The 27203-nt window shown below is 37.0% G+C and overlaps 1 protein-coding gene across 7 annotated transcripts in view; it reads left to right on the top strand.

The window, feature by feature from the left end:
• Window positions 1–27203, top strand: part of ESRRG (estrogen related receptor gamma) — a 350096-nt gene that overhangs the window by 216165 nt on the left and 106728 nt on the right. For 5 of the 7 annotated variants that reach the window (XM_026844374.1, XM_026844373.1, XM_026844372.1 and 2 more), the window contains exons 2-3: window positions 4095–4510; window positions 16581–16697. In XM_026844374.1, the coding sequence (XP_026700175.1) occupies window positions 4108–4510; window positions 16581–16697 (520 nt within the window). In that variant the 5' untranslated portion in view covers window positions 4095–4107. Of the gene's footprint in view, window positions 1–522; window positions 527–2587; window positions 2595–4094; window positions 4511–16580; window positions 16698–27203 lie in introns of all 7 variants that reach the window. The other 2 variants (XM_026844376.1, XM_026844377.1) reach the window with 2 other exon arrangements.

Raw genomic sequence — 27203 nt, 5'->3', positions numbered from 1 at the left:
GGGAGAGTAACTTTCCTGAACCAGTTGCATGTATGGATGGAATATACAGAGCTTCCCAGTTGGAATGGGAAGTCTTTCTTTTTTTAAGGCTATGTACTGTAATCAGATGCAGTTAATTTTTGTACTACACTTGTATATTGATACTGATTTAGCCAGTGTCAGCACTGTCAATATCATTAGTAATGTGGCAGGTAGATGGAAATATGAATGTGATTGCATTAATAAATTCTTAATATATTCAACCTTTCATAAGCACATAGCATTACAATTTATTCATTATTGTTTAAAACCATTTTAAAGCAGAAGTTGCATATTGAAGTGCTCTGTCATTGTACCTTTCTGCCAGCAGTGACTGGCTTCAGGTCTGTCTTAAATGGAGAAGTTGTGAAGTAAATCTAGTAGAGATGTGAAGAGTCGTGCTATATGTTGAATATTACTTGAGGCTTGCAGTACCCTCTCTTGTATATGGGCATGGAAATACATCTAGAGCCAATTAGTTACTTTCCCTATAGTTACTGAAAGGAAGGTTTACCTGAGAGCTGCCAGCTGTTAGAAAACTTACCTGAGAACAGCCCACCACAAATGGAGCTGCCATTTATTTGATTTAAATCTAGTCAAGAAAAAAAAAAAAAACAACCCCACCAAGGCTTTAAAATAAATACTGTACATTTTTATATGACACATGTTATTTCTATTCATAAACCTTAACTAAATTTAGATTTTTATTAATCCAATGTGACCTAAAAATTCTGCATTAACAGCACAATGTGGAATTGGGCTTATTCTCTTTGAATGCAGATAAAGCCATCATCTTGAAAATAGCTCTTTCTGACAAAAAGGTGTTCTTTTGAAATAAAGTCTTATTCACTATATTCCTCTTAGAGTTAATGTGAATTTTAGTGCCTCTAATTTTAGATTGAAGTGAGGTCTAGAATAAAACCCACTGGCTGACAATTGAATTTATAGATAGTTGTGAATATTTCAGGCTTGAATAATAGAGCTGTAGAATTTCAGACACAGAGAGGAAGAGAGAATTAAGCTCCAACTGTAGTTTTAGACTATAATGCAATGGTGTCTAGGAATTCTTCAGTGTAACGAGCTAAGTAGTAATTAGGAGGGAACTGAGGGAGGGATTTTACAGAGATCTAGCTTAGGCATTATTCCAAACGTTCAGCATGATAATTTGATGGTGGTCCCACCTGCCATCCATATAAAATGGCTCTCAAATTACTTTCGTTCAGATGTGGTACAGTAAGGAAAGAGTGAAAGCACTAGGTGTCTGTTGCCCACCCACAGCTAGTACCCAGCCTTGTCTCTGGTTCACCTTCGGGGGATTGAGAAAGGTTTTGTTCTCAAACTCAGGTGCTGTTGTTTTCACTTTTCTTTGGAATGGTTAATGTTTTAACTGCATTTGTGCTTTGCCAGCATGCACCAATCCAGTCTGTACTGTTTAAGCTGTAGCCAAAAGCAGCTCTATCTGGGTTCGTACCAGAAACTGCTACTTCAGAGGCATCAGCAGACTGGCTTTAGCCTAAGCAGCAACGGTGATCAGATTTTAATGCTTTTAGAACTGAGATTATATTTTGGTTCTGACTGCTTGGAGTGGGAGGTATCCACTTTTGCACTGGCTAAAACAGCATGCATTTGGACAACTAATTAATTGCAAATGGTTTTTCTGGGAAGGGAAGGGTGACATTCGAGCTCATTATTGCACAAATTAGAAAAAAAAAAAAATCAGCAGTGGGAGTCTTAGACAGGAACGTGCCATCAAGCTGGTTATGACAGACTGTAGGCAGTGACTCCTACTGCTGTATTTTGAGACTTTTTATGTGGAGTCACAGCAGCAGGGAGATGAAAAGAAGACCAAGTACCTGTTTAGGCAATAAAAGACCTTAGTGTTAGTGTGTAGAAAAATAATGTAAACAATAAATTGGGAGAATGTGAAAGTTAATTGATATTTTTATCATAGATGTATAAAATTCAGTGTCAAAGGAAGAGGAGAGAGAGAGACAGAGAGACACCATGTTTTAGTACCCTAATAACTTCTAACTCTAGTCTAAGATCATAATGTATGTGAGAGCGGTCCAGTAATTATAAGGTAATAAGTGGAGTGGTGGTGTAAGTGCTCTAAATTAAAAGGAATTCGCAGAGCTGCTGTAAGTCAGTGCCGACCCGCTTTCTTTCAAACGTTGACTTGAGAAAAGTGCTTAGCCCAGAGTGCAAGTAGAGAGACAAGAGAGAGCTATCTATTAATTACAGCACTCATTAACAGTGACGGCTACAAGGCAGCAGATGCAGAAGAAAAGGCACACGCTACTGCAGGCTGGCAAGGGGATTTCCCCCCCTCCAGTTCTTGAGGAAAGGACAACACAAGCAGGTGGTCCAATGTAATAAGATATTTTCACGGCTTTAACCTTCCCATTTCCTTGGTTTATTTGCTGACACCAGATAGCTTGCTTCTTCCACCTCCCCAAACAAGTACCGATTTTAAGTTTGGAGGGTGACATTTCTGCACATCAGTCTGGCTGTTTTCCAAATTCACATGTTGTTTGTTTTCAGTAGAATTTTACAGTAAAAATTACAACAGTTGAGAGGTCCTAGATAAGATCCATGTGCACTGATTTTGGGGGTAAATCTCATCCTAAGCAGATATGTTTAATGAAGGGTTAGGCTTTGATTTCGGTTACCCTTATTGGAAAGTAAGCAAACTCTCTTGATTTCTATCTGTTTTCGATTGGTGAATTTGATTCTAGGTCTTGAAGTAGAAATTTTTTTTTTATTATAATGTTTCTTAAACATGAAAAGATGAAAAGACAAGATCGCAAAAATCACTTCAGAAAGTGCAGCCAGTCAAACTTTCTGGATTTAGGCGCTTGCTTTGAAAACATGAATATATAGCTCCAGGTGGGTGGCCTTATGGGGTAGTTGCTTTTCTGCTGATAGTGTTTCTAGAGAAAGGCTCATAACTGTCATCTGTACTTTGGCAGCTTCTCAGAGTACTGTCAGGAATATGCTGGGTAGGCCATTTGCTACTGTGGTCTCATAATCACAGCTGTAGCAAATGAAGATAATATCTGATTCGGAGCTTTCAAATTATTATTTTTGTCCCTTGTTCTCTCTAAAATATGTTTAAAATGAATAAAAAACTTGGGGATGGAGTAGACAAAGATTTCTTTTTCCCTTTAGAAAGCATTAATTTGTCAAATGAAATATAATTTCAGATGCTTAATTCTGAAACTGTGACAACTGAGAAGTAAGGCAGAGTATCACCTTCTGAAAGACAAAATTTGTCTAAAATATCCTCTAATATTTTTTTTTTAATCCAAGAACAGAACACATAAAATGTCAGATCCTATAGACCTGCAGATATATGGGACAATGGCATAGCTATTACTGGTTAGTCTGAGGATAATGGCTAGAAAGTAATTGCAGCCAGAGCTGATGAATCATTTCACTTAGATTTTGTGAAAATGGAGTCCGGCCTTAATTATTTGTTAGAGTTCCCAGTTGATATGCTACTCTATTACAATATAGCTGTATCTGTAATAAAGCAGTATTAATACAGACAAAAAAAAAAGGACTGTGGGAGACTTGCTCTTCAGTTCTCAGATCAGATCAATAGATAACGGATATGTGTTTTAGTCAAGTGTCTTGACAAATACTAATTACAGAGTAGAACATTTATGTGATCAAACTCGGAAATATTTGTTCCTGATAATGATGAAGTTTACAGAAAGAAAGTACCAATGGGGAAAGGAAGACATTTAATAGCCAAGTCATCTAATAGGATTTTTAAAATTTTTTGACTTCTAAATGACAAGTTTGGAATTTAGAGTTGATGCTGAAGTTGACACGTAGCCTAGAGGGCAGGTGGAGGGGACAACAAGCAGATTTGGTCACTTTAAAGTTTTTGTTTACTGCCTGTCTGGAGCTTTGACAAAGCTCTGTCATGCCCTTATGCTGATTACCTTCATGTAGAACAAGAGGTATTGACTAATGAATGAATGATGTGCAGTCCCTAACCCTTCCAGAGCAGCCTTAAAGAGCACTGTCTTTAATACACAGATTCTTCTTTCTCTCTCTCCCCACTACAGGCTTCTCTGCAGAATGTCAAGCAAAGATCGACACATTGATTCTAGCTGTTCGTCATACATCAAGACGGAACCGTCGAGCCCTGCCTCTCTGACGGACAGCATCAACCACCACAGCCCTGGTGGCTCCTCAGACGCCAGCGGGAGCTACAGTTCCACCATGAATGGACATCAGAACGGGCTGGACTCACCTCCCCTCTACCCTTCGGCCACAGGGCTTGGGGGCAACGGACCTGTCAGGAAACGATATGACGACTGCTCCAGTACCATCGCTGAAGATTCACAGACCAAGTGTGAATATATGCTGAACTCGATGCCCAAAAGACTGTGTTTGGTGTGTGGTGACATTGCGTCAGGGTACCACTATGGAGTGGCTTCCTGCGAGGCCTGCAAGGCTTTCTTCAAGAGGACAATTCAAGGTTCGTTATTCTTTAAATTTCTTTTCTTTCTTTTGCGCAAAGCGAAATAGTACAATCCTTGACTAAATCCTGTTAGGACTTAAGACTGTACCTTTTCATTCTTCAGTATTTGATCCTACAGATGTTACTCATGACAAAGCCCCTTTGGGCTTCTTTGGGAGTTCTGTCTCTCACGTTAAGCCCACTGTGATGTTTATTTTGCTCATGAAAAATAGTAAAACACTGGAGCCATCCAGTGCACGTTCAGATTTGTTTTCTGTATGAGTTTCTCATGGATTCCCATAAATGATTGTTGCAAAGAAAACATTATTTTTTGAAGGTTGTAATGGATGCCTTTTGAACATACCTTGTGGCCAGCACACAGAGATGGTGCTTGGGTTTTGCTCCTAGTTACACCACTACCATACTTTGATTGTTACAGAAACAGTTAACTTTTATTAAAGCACCAGTGTATTTAAAATGGGAACAAAATGCAATGGTGTAGTGCTTTGTGTATATCGGTGTATTAATAACTGGTCTTTCACCCATGTGGTGTACAGTGGCCTTAAACAGGTTCAACAAATATCTGTAAAATCACATTCTAAGGAGAGTAAGTTGGCAGCTTTTGGTCTTTGTCCAGTACTTTGTACTAATCTGCTCTTGATACCTGTTACAAATACACCACATATTTTGGCGTGAATTAGTATGAATGGGATAATTTACATGACCACTTCGGAACCAATGGAGACAAAATAACCTTCTACTTTGATTTAGATATCATCCTTTCAAGTAAAATTGAGGGTGCTTTATTTAAAGAACATGAGGCCAAGCTTGGCCTGGACAGGAGTATAGTGTCACATTAAATTAAATTCAAACTTCAGAGACTAAAATTAGGTTGCTAAGTCCAAATTTAAGCTCCTCAATAAAACCTGCTTGGTTTTTAGAGGTGTTGAGTGCCTAGAATTCTCAGGAAAGACAATGCAATCTGGTGGTGTACTTTTCTTTTTAAAAATGTGTTACAGTAAGGAGCAGAAAGTTAGTTTCAGTTTGTAATTTCACAGAACCCAAAATTTGAAACATTTGGTTGAGATTTCTTAAATATAGTATCTCCATATTTAATGTAAAACTAATAAGGAAAAAAAATCTTATTTTAAATTATCCATTGCTGAGACAATGGGCATTTAATTCTTCTCTCATCCATTTTACTACTGAGCGACTTGGGTCTCTAGCAGCATGAAGTACCCATTTTATGATGGTCATATAGCCACTAAAAAGAAACATTAGACTTCAGTTGTTCCAATGAAGCCAAGTGTTACAAAGTTTGCAACCAATAAACAAACACCTATGAAGATTCTTAGTGGCCTTGGTTTATATGTAAAATGAGTGCATATGCAGAAACTTATTTCAAGTCTTTATTTTGGAAAAAGTGAAAAAAGAGGTAGGTGATTTCACTTGACCTTCAAGAACATTTTCAGAAAAGCTCAAGAATTGTTTCCACTGAATCAGTTTGTATTTTGTGGTTGCTAAACTTCAAGCACCAACTTCAACTAGCAACTCTGTTTTTATAAATGGTGTTTAATTGCTATGTAATAGCTGCCCTACAGAACTGAATCGATGCACAATTATTTAGGTTGTATTTTGAGCATAAAAAATACCACAGAAATGTTAACTGACTTCTGGCAGCAGTGGGTAGCCTGCAATTTTACACTGCACCAGAGACAGCAAGTTTCTGGGCATGGAAGCACAAGACAGGGACGTCATTCTCCAGATTAGCAACCTGGACTTGGCCACGCAGCTCAAGTTAGAACTGGCAGCTGTGCAAAAAGTCTCAGTATGGTTAGAGCACTAGCTGCATCAGCAGGTGACAGTGCTGTGTAGACAAAAAAAAAAAAAATGCAGCAAGGCAAAACCAAACATTGAATGGAAAAGCAATAATGAAGAAGCTAAGAATAGGAAGTATGTTGCCATCATAATGTCATGGCAGCATCTTCAGTAATGGTGCTGACTAAACTTAGACAACGACTAAGAGTTTTCAAATACCGTCCAAAATAATGGAAGCTACTTATTTTGGTGAATCAAACCATGGATTGTGGTAGGTGACAAGAAGTATATAAGAAAAATGTACTTTTCATGTTTTAAATGGGCAAATTCTACCTTAAAGCTTGCATGAAGAATAATTTCCCTGCGGTTTTTTTTTTTGTTCTGAATTATAGAATTTAGTCCCAATATTCCTAGAGGTCATTCTTCCCTTTACCATTTAATTTCTGGATTCATATCACATTCTTTCTCTTCTTGTTTTTAAAATAAGTTTATTACTACATAACTGCAAATAAGAAATCGGGAAAACAGCAAATACCCAAGAAGTTTATAAATACAGCATAGTAAACCAGATTACCTGAAGAGTCAGATATTGTAACTGTGCATATGTAAGGGTAACATGTCATGGCTTAAAGAATTGCTTATTTTAAATGATAATAATTTAATTGTGATTAGTACTTAATTATAGATTCAGTGAAAAAGAATGTTTGAATTCCCAAACCTTTCTTATTTATCATTCATCAGTTACTAAATTAGCTAAGACTTGTAGAACCTAAGTGCCACTTCTATTGAAGTCATGGACAAAAATGCTCTGACCAGTGAAAACAAGGCTGAGCTGGTAAAGTTAGATTATGAAGCACATCTTGTGTTCACGTCAGGTGATGTCCTTTCCACTAAGTCAATGAGAGTCTTTCCATTATTTCCATTTTGACAGAGTCTTTTGGAATCTCAGTAGGTGAAAGCCACAGGCAGCTGTTTGGAGATCCAGCCACAGTATCTGTATTTCACCAACATCTTACGTAAGACAGAAATGAAGTGCATCACAGGATACCTTGTAGCCCCTTACACGAGGTGAATTTTGCCCTAATGTAGAGTATACACCTGTTCTTAAGGGTAATGGAGATTATCATTCCCTTTCAGATGGCAGCAATTTAGTCTAAAAAAGTCTGGTCCTGGCTGATGTATTTCTCCTCTTCTTCCTGCCTCTTGCAATAGTTTTCCTAAAAGTAAAGAAATTAAATGAACCCTGTCTTGAATTGTAAAAAGCAGTAATTTTGTCTCATGAATGTATATTTTATCATAGCACAGAAATACATTTGGAGCTGTGGTAAAGAATGCATGGATTATGATGAAAGTAAAGAATATTAGAAAAAATCAGAAGAAATTACCTGGCTAAAAAAAAACCCAAACCAAAACCCACCAAAAAAAAAGCTCAATATATAAAATCAGTGTATTAGGTCATAGTAGAATCGAATGACGTTATACCCCCTGTTGTGACATATAAGGGATGGGAGAACTGGATGTTCTGTCTGCTCAGCCTAGTACTCACTCAGCTGCAGCTCTCCATTTGCTTCTGGAATAATTTACATGGTGGCTGATTGCAAATGTCTTACAGAAACACATACACAGCCAAATCTCCCCAAAATTGGCTTAGTATCAGGGATAGTAGAAAATAGCAATGTCTAAAAATAGTTACAGGTCCATTGATTTTTTAGGGTCTCTCTATAGTTTTTGCTGTGCACTGTATTATGTTGAAAACGCCAAGCTTTCATTAAAAGAAAGAGAGAAAAAAGAATTTTCATTTGTCAGCTGGGTGCAAAGTCTTGTGTTCAGCACAGAGGTCTTGTACTTACTAGATGTTTTGTAGTGAATATTTAGTGTAAATACATTTCTCATCATTTTTATTTGCTCAGTTATCATAAAGACTAGTAAGTACACATTTTGCATTAATAATATGTAATTACTCAGTGTCTGTAACTTAAACATTTCTGCAAGTGGATTCAAATGCTATTCTTGCTTTCAGTAGAAGGATGATAGGATGTACAGATTCAATGACAGTTTACAATTTTGTTTTATTTTAGACTTCATCTCTAAAAAAAATAGCCTGCATCTAGACAAATTTCTTCCTTTCTTCTTCCAAATTTTCAGGACAGTTATCTTTGGACTCTTTAAACTTGCATGAAAAGGCAGTGTGAAAAGCCTAGGTATTGATATGTTGCCTTCCTGGTAAGTCTTGTTGCAAAAGTGTCAGGTGTCAGAGCTTACTTATTATTTCCTTGGACAGTGTTTGAATTTTTCTCACAAAAGCTAAAATATTTTGTATTCAATAGGCCTTGTAGTTCTTGGGCTTTGGTGAGTTTTTTATTGTTTTTTTGTTTATATGTTTATTTTTATGGAAAAACTGTTGGATGAACAGTATTGAGACAGCAATCTTCTGTTTGTATGCAGGGTGAGTAAAGCGATAGGTAGTCAGAAGACTTACAATCATACCCTCACTGTGTCATTTAAGAGCTTTGTCCCTGAGAGCTGTTGCTTGACCATTTGTCCTAACACAAATGAAAATTCCATTCTGGGAATACTGTTTTCCTTTTGGTCATTATGTGAACTAGATCAAGACTGCCATCTCATTTTATGCCGATCACCTAAGAGCCTTCAGCTCTACAGTTCTGCAGTAGTGTAATTCCTATGGTCTTAAAAGCCTGCCAAAACTAGGAGCTAGATTAAACTGCTTTGTACTTGATTCACCTTTTTGGTTACTCAAAGTTGGTTTTAATCCCTTTAGTGTTCGGGTTTTTCAGCCCTCTTTAGAGTGTTTACCCATTACTGAGCCAATTTGATCTGTAAATGTACAAACACCTTACAGTAAATACATATATTTTTTTAAATTAGGTAAGAACTGATTAAAAGTTAGAATTAACTAAGTAAAGTCAGATAGTAAGATGACATTTAAAATAGGCAACATAAAGTTTGATTCAAAGTTACATTTGACCTAAGTGGCTTCTAGAGGTTAATTTGTCTCTCAAATCTGCCTCCACATCATTTTTGTGGGGGAAATGAAAGCAAATTAAGAAAGATTTTAGGGCTTTTCAGCGTATTTACTGATAGTTAAGATTATAGTTTTTTTATAGAAAGATAGGATGGAGGCTTGCATCTTGGTGCAATAGTCTGTGGACCTTGGCTCTGTTGCAAAGATGGCAGTCTTCCAGTGAACCTAACACTAAATGTCACCTGAATCCATCATTACCTGATTAAATCATTCACCTTCCTTATATAAGTGAAAGTCTGTGCCTCAGCATTTCTTTCAAAGAACATTTTAAGGAAGCAATGATAGATATCTTCCCTTTTGCCCTGATTTCTCTGTGCCTGTGGGCCAAACTAGTGAGCAAATATTTTTAATTCCTTCCAACATGTCTTTTAATCCTGTCATAATGTCATTGTGTAACTATGGCAGCCAAACAAGATGAGAGAATGAAATATAAACATGCTGAAATCTAAGAACCAGAGAGAAATTTAAAATTATACAGATGGTTCTATCTTTTTTACTGTTTGTGCTTTTTTTACAGACTTGTAAATTATATGCTGCATTTTAATTATTAGGGAACAAGAATGACCATCCTGATTTGTGCATGGCTATTTCAAACCTATCAGAAATAGAAAGAGATGTGGTTTACAAATAGTACTGGTACAGTGGTATGCATTAATTCTATTTTAATTACGTCTGGATCTCTATTTGTTATAAACATCTCTGAAAGCTTCTAGCCCTCTTATGAAGGTCTGTCTAGTTTGAAACTAGAGACATGTAGTCTCAGCTAGATAGTGATTTATTTTAATGTTTCTGTAACTTTTTAAATGATTTTTTTTTTTACTGTTGCAAAAGTCATTTGGTTTGCAACTTCACAGACTGTTTTCTTACAAACAAACAATGACAATTTTTCATGCTACCTTGGTAGGATGTGTCAAAAACAACTTAGATAAAATACCAGTAGGGACAAAATATAATATAGATGGTTCAGTCTTTCTGACTTGAACAACTCTTCAGTGACTCCTAGGCAGCAGGGGATCAGTTCTATTTGTGTCTTCAAAGCGTTGGTTCTCTCCTAAGATGACCTTAATATACTTCATTTCCGTTGAAGATAAAGAAATTGGCTCCAGTGGGAATCAAAGGTAACTGGGCCCTTACAGGTGTCATTAAACACTCCCCAATATCAGCCTCATATTGAAAATTATGGTGGTTTTATGATGCTGGAAATCCATCTACCTTAAGTTAGAGGCTGATGCAAAAATGTCATGCAATCAGACCAGCCAGCATCACTTTCACATTTTTGTTTTAAATCTCTATTCATGTTGCTTTCTAGAAATAAAAAGTACATTTCAGAAGTTCTAAGTATATTACAGTTCAGTAACATAGTACACTGGCCTTTTTTGAGCAACTCGAGTGATTTCGTTTAAAATGTACTTTTAAGCTGGCTGTGTTCCTCTGTCAAATACCCTTCTTACACTGTAGAGTTATTTAAAAACCAGCTGCTTTTCCTGAGTTTCTAAGACAGAGTGACAGAAAAGGCAACACAAGCAATGGAGACATAAGCATAATCCTTCATACATGATCCTATCATCTTGAAACAATATTTGTTATATTTAGGAACCAATGTTTTAAATGTTCTGTAACTTTGTATGTGCAGTATTGTTTCTGAAGTCACCCAGATGAAAAGTTGTGAATACAGTCAACTTTAGTCTTAAACAGCTCCAGGTGACATGTAGCAGAATTCATAGATCTATAGTTCATAGAGCTATCTACAGTATCAGGTGAATCCATCTAAGGATTTGTTAGCCAAAACTAGATTCAGTTAGGTTCAAATCCAACCTCATTCCAACCTGACCCCATTTCTGAAAACTTACTGATAAGAGTACTTTTACTTGTGACAATATTTACTCATACTTAAATTCGGTTTAGTTCTGACTGCAAAGTAGGGAACAGAGCAAGAACTGAAACTTTAACCTGAGAGAAAATATTTTTACTTTCCTCAGTTCAGCTTTGCTAAGACCTATAAACATCAAATACATTTTTAAGTCCATCTGGGACTTTTTCTCTATCCTTCTTTTCATAAGTTAGCCTGTTACTCTATTTCCAACAGCATCTACTTCTCAGTTTCTCAGGAACTATTCTTTTCTGTTGTGGCTGAATTACATATCAAGGTGTGACCTAACATACCATAATTCACTCTGTGTTGGCATAGATTCTCCTGTCTCTCTTTTCAGGATTTCTCTTTTATGAATTTCCAGAAGACCCGTGGCTGTACTCCTAGCTACCTTTCATTTTCCAGAGTTTTCATGCATGCCAGTCCACAGACAAGCAGGTTTATTCCTTTGGGTCTGTCACCCAGGAAAACAGAGCATGAAGGTGGTACTTGGGGTAAACTTTACTGCAGAAAGACTTAAATCCAATGATGCAGTAGCCTCTATTAAGAATAATAACACTTGCTTTTTAAATACAAGTTTTTGGAAAAAGGTAGTAGATTACAGAAGCTCAAAGAGAAGGTTTGGGAGAAAAATGGGGCATTATTGAATATAAATAAAGAGGTACTGAAATGCAATTTCATGAACTAATTATAGCATAAAATTATTACATTGAAGGAATAATTAATTCCTCTCTGTTGGTTTAATGCTTCTTTTCTTTTTTTTTGGTCTTCTGGACCTACATTGCCACACAGTAAAAGTTTCAATACTGCTATCTTCAGCATTCATCCTGCTTTTGTAAGTGGCTCATGGCTACTCTTTCCAAACACATTTTCACCCTGTGTCTCAGTCTTTCTTGTGTCTTTTATTTGTCCAAAGATTTTTCTGAGTGTGATCCTATAGCTCATAGCAGTCCTTTACATCTTTAGTGTTGCAATATAAAATGTCGCGGTGTGAAAGGGGAAATAAAGCTTCTGCTAAGAATCGCTGTCTGCAGCTTCTGTTCATGTTTGTATTTGTGGAAGTGACTCCCTTGTTTCAGCCTGTCCCACAGACTGGAGCCAGTATCTAGAGTCAGCTTCGCGCTCTTGATATGTGTGAGGTTCTAAAGTTGTAACTGTTGATGCCAATAACTTCATTTGGGATAAGGCTTTCAGTGGCCTCTTCTTTGTCACGGTTCTCACTCCTCCTCTTCTGTTAATCTTGAGTGTTGCTGTCAATTCTGTGCAAGAAATGGCCAAAATGGTCTCAAGAATCTTGGCTAAGTCCAGTCGATTGCCTGGCTTGTAAAACCATCAAGTCCCTCTACCATTAAAACTGCATTATGACTCCACATCTCATTCAGGTAACCTCCAAACCTCATCTGTGAGATGAAAAAAAATGGTATCTTGGCCCACTTTTCCTTGAGCTGTGTATCAAGAGAGCTGAATATGTACCCTAAGTTTTAGCCTTTTATCTCAAGATCAGATATTTCGTGGGTCAGTTGCTCTTGATAGGCACACTGTGTTAGAAGTATTTTCTCATCTTTTGGCTGAGATAATAAAATTTAACACATTAGTAGAAAAAATAAACTGTTTTTAAATAAATGTTCCTCAGTGCATGAGGAGAGAAAAGGGACTCTGGCTGACATAAATCCCCTTGTGTTATTATAGCACAAGGCAATGTGTTTGGGGAGTGAAGATTTGACATATATTTTTATTTTCAAACGTCATACTAATTTACATTACTCAGCCCTTTAACTGCCAAACTGTAAAAGTCCATTACGCTACTGAAAGGAATATACAAATTATCCCCTGGCACTTCAGGCAGGAGTTTTACATATAAGCTGTTATTCTATCAGCCAGCTAGCTGCATGATTCTATTAAGGAGTAAGTGAGAAAATTATATTGCCTGCAAACTAATTGTACGAAAGACTCTGAAATAAGTAATCAGAGCCCAGTCCTTTCTGAAAACCAGCCAGGAGATATTATAAATTGCTCGATCATTCTTGTCAGCCCAGTTCAAAGACTCAGAGCTGCCATGTTGATTTTGTTCACTGTATAACACAACTACCTCTCCAGCTGTTGGCAGGAGTGGGCAAACTCAACTTCTGTTCTCACTAGATGCTCAGTTTCAGACCCTGGCATCATGCAGTAGACAAGTAAATGGTAGAGCTTCCTTCTGCATCTTTCTCACTGAAATAAAATGCAGATCTCAGCACCCTGAATGGATGCAGTGTACCTGTGAAATTGTACAGATTCCCAAACTCTTAAAATCATTTCTGTTTCTTTCTCTAGTGTGTAGAAGTAAATAAGAAATTATGAGAGCTCTAATTACCTGCAATGTGCAGTAAATTTTGGTTTTTACTAAAAATATATTCACTAATACTTTGAGTGCTAGGTAAAACGCATTTTGAGTGTGATATATATCCAGGTACATATGCATTGCAATGAAGTTTGGGTTTTTTTAGGGAAGCTCCCTGACAGAAATGAAGTCTATCCATGGAGGTATTTGATAAAATACTGCATTCATATGTGAAGTGGTGACAAAAATACTCGTTTCCTTGAACTCTTACTTTGGTCTAGCCATATTCTAAAATGTTGAAACACTTTAGGGTAACCAGCTATAGCCATTGATAAGATGTGGATCTTTGCTGCACCAATAAATCCAGTTACTGTAACTCAGTACTGAGTTCACTGGAGGAACTCTTTGCAAGTCTTCCAAGTTTATTTTCTAACATCAAAATTTAAGAATGAACATCTGCTGGAAAATACAATTCTTTAAAGTAAAGCAGCCTAAATTGATAGGAGAAGATTCCCTCTCTAAGCTAAAGTACTAGAATCGAAGTGCGTAGGCTAATAGCTCATTTTAGAGTCCTTTAGGTGGAAAGAATTTGCAGGAAAAATATGTTGCATAATGTGCTGTATGCTACAGACCCTTACTATGTTTCATAGTATTTTGCGCAAAACTGAAATGTCAGGGTATGGATTAAAAGCGTCTATTTAGGGAAATAAGCAATCTTTCCTATATTTTTCTGGGTTTGAAGGCTGCTTTTTGGTGTGGACGTCTGTACCTTTGTCATCTGTGCCTTTGCACAAGGGCTCTGCCTATAGTGGGAGTGCTCCACTTGGCCTCAGTACAGAGCTTTGCTGCTTGAAGTTCTGTATTGTAGTCTCAATCTTATTTTTGATCATTTCTGACCTTGTGCAAAGATATCTTTGATCTCTTGCGCAAAGCATTTCTGATTCCCTGTTGCTTTTTTTTAAAAAATAGGAATTGTAATACATTTATTACTATAATATGATTAAGTTAATTAGGTACAGTTTGTGAAAGGCTTTGAAGATGTCCCTGTGTAGTGGTTGTGCCTCACTAAGAATGCCTTGTTAGAGTGTGAGAGGATAATGTGAATCTTTTTTTAAGCATGCCCTTACCATTCTTTCCTATGTATCCTTCCAGAAGTGTTATTTTCTAACTTCGCTAACATGTATTGGAAAGAAGTTTTGCAGGACCTATTGGCCTGATTTTCCTACCCATCGTATACTTAAGTTTCTTAAGTAACTTTCCTCTCAGGAGCCAAGGAAGGGGAAGAGGACTGAACTGAAGTTTGATTTCAACAAGAACCATTAGCGTTCGTGCATCCCAAGATCTGTTCTACTCACCAGCATTGCTAAGTCAGTCATGCAGCAATGTTCAGGAGGAAGAAGGCCCACAAAGGCCTGAGAAAAGTGTGATGGCAGTATTGACAGAACATACATTTCACCATGCAGACCTCCTTTATCATAAATACTTAACCAATTTTCAGTAGATTTAAGTAGTTTAAGTATTACTTCCTGTTGAATTAGCAGTTGCTGAGCATTTGAGTCTTTGTGCAATCCTGCAATCCACTAATGCGATATTTAATGAGGAGACATCAGTCTGGAGAAAGGTAGTCAATATAAATCAGTGTTTACAAAGTGTGATTAACTCTGAAATATTTCATCAATGCTGTGGTCCCAGGCAGACTCTATGCTAATTATTAGAACCTGTGCATGTTTCAGGGGACTTTGACGGACCCTGAGTGCAGCAAACATGGAGCAGCAAAATTGCAATTATGCTCGGACTGTCTCTGATGACAATTTATGCATTTGGTGCGATGACCTCTTCCTTCCCAAGAGGGCAATAAACAGAATGCATTTTCATTAAGATACTAATGCACTTTATCACAGGGGGAAAGGGTTAGAAAATAAAGAAATACCTTTAAAGCAAGATGTGACAGGCTGATGGGGAAGATACTTTATTTAAGAGTCAGTTTCCTGGTGAAACTTCTGACTGCTGCAAAGTCTGTCATACTAAATGTAGTCATGGGCAATAGGATGCATGGCTGGGCAGATGAATAAGCTGAGCTAAGCTGTTTTGTAAAAAGTGCAGTGGTACTAGGGCAGAAGAGAGCAGATGTTCTCCCATTTGGACTTACACCCAAAGATGTGATTTTAAAAATATAAAGAAAATTTCTCGTATACTTTACCCATTAATTTTCAGCCTTTTTTTTTTTTTTTTCTTATTTTTGAGAATAAATAATGTGTACTAAGCAGCAACAACAACAACAACAACAAAAGGAGACACTTTTTGCCCAGGAGGACTCTCACTGAAGGATTTAGCTTGTTCTAAGCCGTAAGGACAGTTGGGAGAAGTAGGGACAAGCATCTCCCACAGTGTTTGTTACTCTGACAACTTGGTAGGAATGATCCTATTTCTGATGCTTGTCAGTACAAGAACTCTGTCTAAAGTATAGAGAGAAGGGGAGATGTCCTGGCTGAGAGATCTGACCCAGTAGCTGTAGAGCATGCTAGATGTGGTGTTAGCAATGCTGGCGAGCCTTGCCTGATACACTTTGCCTGCTGTTATGGAATGAAAAGGGTGAAGCTCAGTAGTATCTGTGTCAATTGGTTGTCCAATGAAGTATGACAGTCTCCTTGTCCTATTCTGGACAAAGAGGGACTGATGAAACTGGTGAAAAAAAGGAAATGAAGAGTGTTCAGGTTAGGAGGAGCCTGAGCGTGTGGCTTGGTACAGACACATGAATACAGGGACCATGTGTGGAGCCAGACACAGACTCACATTAATTGTGGGTTGGGGTTTTTTTATATACCTGTCTAGATTTAAAAAAAAAAAGTCAAAGAGCTCATCCTTTAACTTGGCTTTTCATTTTTACTTGAAAAGTGTTTCCTTTCTGTAGCACTGTTTACTCTTGATATATTCCAAAATTAAACACCATTGCAATTGTGTGAGTCCTTCATATATCCATTATGTTGATTAGTCAGTGATTCTGAATACCTATCTTTTCTGGTACTTTCTATTACAGGTAACATAGAATACAGCTGCCCTGCAACGAATGAATGTGAAATCACAAAGCGCAGACGCAAGTCCTGCCAAGCCTGCCGCTTCATGAAGTGTCTAAAAGTTGGTATGCTGAAAGAAGGTAAGACTGATCAAGTCAATATGTATGTCTCTGCAAGTGCATGCAACAATTTTAGGGCAATCAGGAAAGAAAAGAGATTGGTGAGTGTTCTAATCAGTTATTGTAGAGGCAATTTTCATGTATACTTGGCTCTTCCTGACAGTCTGTTTGTAAGCTATGGAATCACAGTGTATCTACACAAAGTTCATCTTCTCTGGAGTATTTCTAACTATGTGTAGTACAGCAAGATGTACCCCAGCATTCAGACTCCTTCAGTAGATAATTAATAGAATAATCATGTGAAAATATCCCCTCATTTTCCTTGATGCTTTAACATCAAGATTTCTTTCCTCCGTTCCTTATCCACTTTCTGGCAGAAACACACACTGTGCCTTCTTTTCCCTATTTTTACTCAGTCTTCATATCATCAGGACAAATTTAAGTGTTACTTTTCAGTTAAACAAGTATAAATATTGAGTACGTCTATTGAAGCTACTTTAACTACACTGGAGCAAATAATGGCATACAGAAGAGGAGAATCCACCTTTTTTTTTTCTTTCTTTTTTTTCTTTTTTTCTTTTTTTTTTAAAGCATGTGAGTACCCATGCCCCTCACTGTAAGTATATCTTGAGTGTTTTAATTAATCAGTTACATTTTGAAGATACTGAATAACAGGTAAATAGCAGATGTTTCCAAGAAACAGTACTATCTCACCTGGAACCTGATTCGTCTGTTACAGAAAGAGGGAATTCGTTAAATCTTGGTTGCCTGCTATGCACTTGTATTGCTGCTAATGTGTATGCAAAAATAGGTTTTAATGTGCATGTATACGTTATTATTGTAGTGCAGTTACCACCAGGAAAGAATAGCAGAAGATGTCATGGACTTCTGAGCTAGATAACCTTTTAAAATAAAATCAATGTAATGTTTTCTAAACATTGTCTCCAATGGAGAGTAATTTGTGTTAAGCAACCACTTTAAAAATAGTCCCATGCAATTTTGCTTTGCCAGTGCTTAAACAGTCAGCTTTAATAGATGGCTGATTTTTGCAGATCGTTTGATGGTAATTTAAAACAGGTTTAAGTACACAGCTATCAGGGTAAAATCCAAGAACAACAGAGACCAGTGGAGAGATGATGGACAAATTAGGCCTATCACACACCTACAGACATATTCTTATTGGATTATACTTACTAAGAATAAACCTTGTTCTGTGCAACTGCTTTGGCAGATGCTATGATCCTGTGAGCCAAATCCTGCTGTCCTTAGTCTTACTTGAGCAAAACTCCTGTCAGATTCAGTGGGGATTTTGCCTCAGTGAGAATGGCAGCATTTGACCCTCTCTTCCAGTGGTGATAGGAGGGTTCTTTACTTGCCAAAATCCTCATATAACTGACCACTAGGAATAGTTACTTAAAGGTTAAATTGTGATGCTTAGGTGAACTGTAGAAAGAAAAGAATGTCTGAGTATGGCACCTTTTGAAAGGGACTGTTCTTAACATCTTTTTTTTAATAAGTTAAGAGCCCGTATCACTAGTAACCTAATATACAGATATAGTGAGCAACTTGTTTGGAAATGAAGCAGTGCTGCCAAGAGTACATCCAGGTGAATTGGTTTAGACCTTTCTTTTAAATTTTGAGGGCATCATTACACATCCACTACCATACATATTTAAAAATCTGGTCTGTGTGCAGCTTCTGGGACTGCATGAGGAAATTAATTGACTCTTCAACAAATGAGTAATTATCTGAGTTACCAAAATTGTGCGCAGATTTACTGTGTTTCTGCATACGATTTTGGTAACTGAGCTAATTTAGTTAGACAATTCAAATGCACATTGTGAATCAGATTTTTTTACATGAATGATCATTGTCCATGGATACAAATCTGTCCCACAATTTTTCTTAATCAGAATTTCATAGTCTGTCTTAAGAGTACATAGTTTTTTCAAAAAGTTCTACAATGACAAAATAACTAATTCCTTTGACAAGAAGTTTCCTTTGTTGGCCCTCCTGGGCATGTCATAGTTCTTGTACTCTTACTGTGCGAGTTTTTCTGTCAGAACACAGTAATATTTGTACTTATTTTTAATTGGTGAGACTTTTCATGTAGTGGAGAGTTAGCTTACCTTCTTTTCAGGTATTACTTATCTACCACCTAATAGGACAACCTAAAAGAACCTACTAGGGTGTTTTCTTTCCTCCTTTAGTGGCCACTTTTACTTTGAAACCATACTTATTCATAGTGTACTTTTAGGTCTGTACTTGAAATCGATTTTTTTTTTTTTTTCTTCTTGGAAGGTAGTTTTGGAGATAGCTGGTGGGTTTTTTTTTACCTATGGGAAAGTCTGGAGATGAATTTTTGGCTTTGACCACATCCTTTATGCACAGAATGAAGAAAGATGATATACTTACTTATTTCATGTGTAAAGTGGCATAAATTTACTGATTAATAGCATGGACTTAAACTGAGCTGAAATAATTCTGCTGTATTTTAAATGTTTCTTTATGTACAGACAAGGATTTCAGTCCCATGCAGCATGTCAGAGATCATGCTTCAGTAAATCTATTCAAATGTAAACCTGTTCAATTCAATTACCAGTTTATAATAAAATTTGCTGCTGCAGTCTCCACGTTTTTCACAGCAGTCTCTACATGCTGATGGCACAGCATGCCTGGAAATTGACAGCCTAAATCTATTTACAAAAAAAATTTAGTTGCAGACCTGAAATAAAATCAAGTTTAAGCAGCTTTGAGAGGAGCATCATATTCCTTACAAGAACTTCTGCACATCTGCCAGTGTGCATCTTCTCTAGAAATCTTCTCCTGTTAGTGGGGAGTTTTCTTCTAGAAATGTTCCTTAACAAACAGTTTTTAAATGTGACTAAGTTAAACAGTTATAACACATTTTGCTTCCCTTCACATTTGGAAGGACTTTATTACATTGTTGTTTTGTGAATTGTCATGTAAAATTAATGATAAAAATTACAGTGCCTGGAAAAAGATCCCGAGTTTTATTTTCGCTTGTAGGGTAAGGTCCGAAAACCACTTAGAGCAAATATATAGAGTGGCTTCTCTTATGACAGCTTCATGTTCAGTCCTTTACTGTGGGAAGATGATGGTGCTTTTCATGCAGCATCCAGTTTCTGCGAGAGACCTAGTGTTAGGATTGGGCCATGTCTTGAGGTCTTCCCTGGGAGCAAATTGGATTCCTGGTCACATACAATACGGGACGGAACGGGGAATATCTGTACATATTCTCAAGGATGTTGATGGGCCATAGCCAGCGACACCTAGATCAAGATTCTTAACAATTTGTAAGTCATGGGCCAGAACCTATAGAAGGAAGGGTAAATCTGGTACTGGGCTGAGCCGGAGTGGGATTAAGTCCTGGCTCCTGTCAGCATCTCCTATTGAGTAGCCCAAGAAAGTTGCTACAGACTGATCCAGAGGAATACTTCATTTTGGTTTAGCCTGTGGACTGTTACTTGAAAACAAAAGTCTAGGTGTATGGACACTTTTTGAATATGTGTTACGCTTTGTAGTGAAGCATTCAGCAGATGCTGATGAGCTTTTACATGGCAAATATGAGGTTATCATATTTTCATTTACTTTCCTAGGTAATGGTTATTAGCAGCACAGCAGAATACACTTTACTCAAAGAAAAAATGTTACATTTTCCTATTTTTAATTTTGTGTGCCAGCATTATGAAAAATCAGATTTCAAGGATCAGTTGGTTATTCTGTTGAAATACAGATTCTTTGACTGTGCTAATGTTTTGGATTCTCTCAGATTCACAATAACATATCAAACAACATAAAGATTCCTGTGTAGTTCAGGGAGAAACTTTTCAAATCTATCCCTAGAGATTTCTGTAAATAATACTGCAACTGCTAAAAGGGGGCAGGGAGGGGAAAAGCGACAACTTGCCCTTTTAAAATAGGAACACTTTTAAAACATTCTCTAGTTTTCATTTTTGTTGGTTTATTATCAGTCTTTTTAGTTTGCTTCAGGTGGTACAATTAAATCTGTGTGTGCAAGATTGTGTGTTTTAGCTATTTTCCTTTTTATACAGCTAGTTGGACTGATAAAAAATGTGTTGTGTTTTTTCTTTTCTAAGAAGGAAAATTGGATGTAAAACTGCATAATTTTATATGGGAAATCATGGGTAGATGCCTGACTTTTTTTTTCTTTTTTTTCTATTGCTAGCTGATCTGGTTGAATTCTACTTGTAGTCTTCCATCAGTACTATGTGCTTTTTAATACTATCTGTGAGACTACTTACTAACATGTGTCTGTGATAGAAAATATTATTCCAAGTTTATTATACTGCGATCTTGCTCAGACTAGGTGCCCGTGTGAAATATTTCCACTGGAGTAATTATTCCAAAATAAAATTACTTTTTATTTCAGATGCAGTGTTCATATAATTATTTTTTCAAGAGGTTATTCCATATGTTTCCATTTTCTCCATAGAGGCAGAGCCATATCCTCAGTTTTATCTGTCCCTATATTGTAGCAAGGTTAAAAATTACAGTTCAAAGGGGAACCTATTGTGTGGCAATAACGCAGCTTTTAGACCAGCTGAAATATTGAATCCTGTCTTAACTCTCACGGTTCTGAGCAGTGCTAGTTCATACTTTTTACAGGACGGTGACACATCTCCCATATATCTCTCATCTCTGATATCTGCATGTTTTCAGAATTTTTTGAGAGTGGTTTGCAGTGGCTAATCTGCATTGCTTGTGTAGTTCATAAGTGGGTGATGGTCATGGTTTAATCCCAGCCAGCAATTAAGCACCACACAGCTGCTTGCTCACTCCCCCTTCCCCCAGTGGGATGGAGGAGAGAATCAGAAAAAAATGAGGTAAAATTAGTGAAATTCATGGGTTGAGATAAAGACAGTTTAATAGGACGGAAAAGGTAGGGGAAAAAGAATAATAGTAACAGCAGCAACAACAATAAAAGAAAATACAAGTGAATATACAAGAAAAACAAGTGATGCACAATACAGTTGCTCACCCCTTGCTGACTGATGCCCAGTGAATCCCTGAGCTGCTGCATCCCTCAGCCAACTTCCTCTGGTTTATATAGTGGGCATGACGTCCTATGGTATGGAGTACCCCTTTGCCTCATTTGGGTCAGCTGTCCTGGCTGTGTTCCCTCCCAGCTTCTTGTGCCCCCCAGCTTCTGCTGGCAGGACAGTATGAGAAGCTGAAAAGTCCTTGACTTAGTATAAACACTGCTTATCAACAACTAAAGCATTGGTGTGTTATCAAAATTATTCTCATCCGAAATTCAAGCCACAGTACTATACCAATTACAAGGAAGAAAAAGCGAAACCAGGATAAGGATACATACGGAAACAAATCTAAGTTTATTTGAGAAGTAAATTATACCATAATGAAACAGCAGAAGATTTGGGCTGCTTCACATAAGTATGTTTGTATTTTTCTTATGAATGGGTGACCTTTACAAATTAACTGGGTACAAAGTGACTGATGATAGAATAGACAGTGACAGAATTCCAGCTTAATTAGTTCAGCTATTAAAAATGGGAGGCCAGATCCTCACCTAGTATTAATGGAAGCTGTTGGGGCTACGTTAGATTGCTGTTCATTTGGCAGGTTTAGCAATTTATGCTGTGGGGAAATCAGCAATATACCTTTTTGTGTCTGTGAATCTTTACTATTGCTAGTATGTTAGCTGTCATTAAGGCTCCAGAACTGAATAAAACTCTCCAAGCTCGTCATCTGGTGATGCTGACTTCAGTGTAACCCTTCCCATCACAGTAGTACAGTTAGCATTTTGTATTTATATTCCTCACTGAGTAGCCCTTAACACTTCTCATTCATTAGTTTGCTTGAGTTTTTTTTTAAAAGGTATCATACACTCCTGCAAAATGACTTCAGCATCCCTCAGGTAGTGTTAAGGCAGTAGTCAGAATCTGCCTTGTGTGTAAAGAAATTCTGTATTTTAAGTTTTTTCCTTCAGCACTGATCTGAATAAAAACAACTACTGACAGTTTTTAAAATGCTTGAACGCTTTAGATGGTCACACTACTGTAATGAACCAGATTATTACACAGCAGTTAAACTTTTTCTTAAACATGCTAAAATTGGGGTTCTCTATTATTGCTTCACACTTCGAGAGAGTTCCTTAATTCAAATGTAAGAATAAATTTTTTTTTGAAGTGGTTTGTGTATTTTAAAGCATAAATTACTGAGTTTATTATGCGAAGATTACCGTATGAACATCTTTGGCTTGTGTTAAGTAGCAGATCGGATTAAATTATCATATTGATCCTTTCTGGTTTTGACAGTCTATGAAAATGAATCCGATACAGCAACGAGAATAGGCAGTTTGAGTTTACTCTTACGTAAAGAGATGCGTGTTGTGCACAGGAGCTGATTAATGGATTCAGTCTCAAAATAATAAATAAAACTAAGCAATCCTCTTTATAACTAAAAATGTGTTATCACCTATGTTTTGAGGCTAGTGAAAAAACCTGCTTAATAGGATTCCTCCTAACAACATCTCCTTTGAAAAGACCTGTGCATAAGACATTGCCAAGGTAAATTTCTCTCACAAGTCTAATACCATTAGTCTGCCAAGAAGAAAGCAGAAAATATTGTGGAGGAAGTTTTAGTTTTTGCTGCCTTCAGAAATTAGAACAAAAGGAAGGAGAAAGTCTTAATGGTATTCAAAGAAAATATTTCTGTACAGGATGACAGTTAATAGAGCAGAGTTGACCTCAGTGATATTTCTTATGCTCTCTGTTGTAATATTACACTTAAGGAGCTCCTTCATTAATGCAGGATATTAAACAAAGCTCCTGTGTTATAACATCAAGAGATAACACAGCACATCTTCAGTTGAAAACTCTTCTGAATTTCAACTCTTTTCTATGTTTCAGTGTGTTCTGAGGGAGTTTGGTTTCTAGTGCAGGTATTTTTTGTAAGTGTTTCTTTTCCTCCTCTTTTCCTTTCTTCTCCCTTTCCCCCTTTCTTCCCCCCCTTTCACCCTTTTATTCCCCTTCCTTTTCGCCCTTTACCCCTTGTCTTCCCACCTTCTCCCTCTTCCTCCTTTCAATTTCTCCCTTCCCCTCCCTTTTATTTCCTCCTTCCCCCCCTTTTCTCCCCTCTTTCCCCTTGCTCTCTTTTTCTTTATTTCATGCAACCTGTGCTTGGTTTAATATATACAGGGACATGTTAAATCTCCTTGGAAACAATAGAAACTAATCCCTAAGTGTTGTTGGTGTTCATAAGTAGGCCTCTTTCCTCCTAACCAAAATGTGGCCTGATAGCCCAGTTCACACATTAGAACTGACAGCCCAATTTGTCTGCCCTAAAACACGGCTCATGACTATCCACTCTCTGTCACTGATGAGGAAGGACAAACTATTCAACTGCAGGTTAGTATTTATAGTGAGCTCAAGCAACTACCTTTTCTATTCATCCATTAAAAAAATTCTCAAGAAAAAACAAATATTGGAGATGTGGATATTCTTTCTCATTTTAGAAATTACACAACAGTACCTACAGCTAAGACCAGCTGTCGACCTCCTGAGAAGTTCTCACGGTGCTTGTGTTGCAGTAGTGTGCCAATCTGGTTTATGTTCTGCCTCTGAGCGTTTCTGGTCCCCATAATCTCACTGGAAATGAAACAGAGAAGTCCCAGGAATTGACTGGATTCAGTCTTTAAATAAAATTTCCCTTTTTTCTAGATACAATTTTGTTTTGCAGTTGCCCCTTAATACAAACACTCCACTTTCATAAAAAAGGTGGTGTGAAGTAAATGTAGAAAAAGCAGTATTGTTTATATATCTGTGTTTGAGAACTATTTACAGTTCTTGGCTTTCCACAGATTTGTGAATGTACTTTTTTTGACATTAGCATCTGCAGATCTGGAGTCAAAGCTGTTTGCTGGCCCATTCATCTGCAGCTTCCTTGAGATTAGATGTTAGGCTTGATTCTACTCCCACAGTTGTCACTGGTGAGAATCTCAGTGATTGCAATTGTTTGCAGGGTCAAGCAAGCAGCTGATAGTTACTTCATAGTTTTTAAATTAAAAATAGTGAGTTTGAAAGTTTTTGAATGGGATTAAAATCTACAGTATTTTTCTTAGTGCGCATACCTTCCTTAGAATCAGGAGTAGGTTTTGCAGATTCACAAGTCTACTTAAATTGGAATACCTTTAAAAATTAATCTCTTTATGATGAGAAAATATTAGTACAATCTGAGGTGGTTAACTGAACGTTCTCATTTATCATATTACTCCTTTTGACCCTAAAATAAGGTAGCAGTGTATTTCTAATTTTCTAGAAATTATTATTCCATTGTAAAAAAAAAAAAAAGATATTCAGTGGACTTAGCCTCTGTGAACATTTGCTTATGCACTGAAAGTGCAATGACAGCATTATAAGTGATAAGGGAAGGTAGAGACAAGCCTGAAGGATGTAGGACTGTGTATGATTTGGCATCTTTTCCCATGAGCTCCCAGACAAATAGCTGCCTTTCATTCTTGGTCTCTGCCACCCATAAACACATACATCAATATGGCACTGCCATTTATTGCAGAGTGCTTGAATTCTTATACATGGGTCCTGCCCTATATTAAATAGGGGTCATTTTGTAAAGAGTGTCATTAATGTTACTTGTGTTCTTCACTTTTCTTTGTTTCTGCTATGTGGATATTTGCACATTCCCTGCTTGAGTAGAATAGGTTTAGCATCTCAGGTAGAAGATGCATTTAGTAGTGATGCGTACACATATCTCTAAAATGCCACTTTGGAGCCAAACCTTTTTTTACTTACTTGGGCAGCACTTACGTCTCCTCAATAAGACTTGTGTAAAATCTTAGTAGTAACAACAGGATGTATGGTAGGATTATTTTGGGTGAGTGCTGAAGTGATGTTGGTGCTTCTGAACAGAACCCATGTGGCATATGTACAGTCAGACTTTTGCTGCTTGGGACGGATTGGCACCAAAAAGCTTGGAGGTTGAGGAACTCTTTTGGCCTCTTCACTCAGCCAAAGCAATGAACATGTTGAGAAGCGCTAAAATTGCCATCTGCAGTTGTTACCTCTGACCTCATATAGTTCTATCCCTCAAATATTTCACACTTTTAAATCTCTGCTGTCCTAAAAAAAAAAAAAGTTTGAGTCAACATGGTTTATTGGGACATTAATGTAACTAAACCACAGACTTATCCCTAGTCAATCATTGACCTTTTTTAATCTGGAGGTGTTTTTACTGGTGGTGAGTCTTTGTCACTTCTACTCACTGAGTCACTATGTGAGGCTGGAATATTATTTCATTTGCAGTTAGTAACGTGGCTTTTGTGGTTGAAAGTCAACAGCCTGAAATCTGAGATAAATGTCATCTTCAGCAGTGAATCGTCATTATGTCAATTTTGCCATGCTTACTAGCTATTCTAGTAATTGATCTCATCTAACCAGCCTTTTCTTTTTTCTTTTTAATTCTTTTCTTTATATTTTCTTTGGGTATTTATGTGACAGAAAAGGGAAACTATGGGGGGAGTCTGTTTTCCTCATAATAGTGACTTTTTATACCTATTATCTTTATAAATGAAAAACATAGCTTTATTTTAAGCCTCAGTAGTCTTTTATTAGATTAAAGATTCTGGAGAAAGTCAAACACAAGCTATCTTAAATATATTCACTTACTGACTAATATCAATATTTTCCTGTTTGCTCTTTATTGTTCCAACAAAGTTAATATGTTTATCTATTTTTCTCTTCTTAAGCATCTGGTTTTAGTTCTCAGGATCATCGGGTACAAGATCACATGTCAATTTGATTTGCAGTTTTAGTGCAGCAGATCCAAAATCAACACTCTGTACAACTTGTGTATGATCTTACTGCATTCCATGTTAAAGCAGTTAATTATTAAAATAGTTAATTTAGAAAATTAAAATACTTTCTTAAAGAAAGTCTGTGTGGTACTGTTCTGTAATCATCTTAATGCCAGTCTGTGCTCTCAACCTTAGAATTGTTGGTGTTCTGTAAATGTTTTGTAGCAAAACTTGCTTGAATAACAAGAGAGGATGTTGGTAACTTGCTGCATGCTGAGCACATGCAGATCCTAGGAATCACCAAATAATAGAAGACCATCATCCTCATCTTTTGTCTCCTTTTCTTTCCCTTTTCTAGCCAAGAGGTAGTCCATAAAGCAGTGCTGTTGTTGTCATTTTTAGTCAGCCATATCAAAATTATTTATTGCATCACCATTGCCCTTTGTCTTTTTCTAATATTCCTTTTCGGTTCTGTGGGTGGCTGACTGAAGAAAGACTTTCCAGACGGGCTATGTCTTTCATTCTGGTCTGAATCAATCAACAGACCAGTCTTATATCATTTGTTAAGCAGTTGTACAGCCACATGTTGCTTTTAATGACAGCCTGCCAGACTGGATTTACAATGGTGTCCAGTGGCTACATTTCCCAAGTTCTAGCTCATTTTCATACTTTCTGTAATTCAGTGAAAGCTTAAGAGACAGGAACCTTAG

This window comes from Athene cunicularia (assembly GCF_003259725.1).
Source record: "Athene cunicularia isolate RWA chromosome 3 unlocalized genomic scaffold, athCun1 chr3_part1, whole genome shotgun sequence".
Lineage (NCBI taxonomy): Eukaryota > Metazoa > Chordata > Aves > Strigiformes > Strigidae > Athene > Athene cunicularia.
The sequence above is the reverse complement of the archived record's forward strand: the minus strand, read 5'-3'. Positions and strand labels throughout refer to the sequence as shown.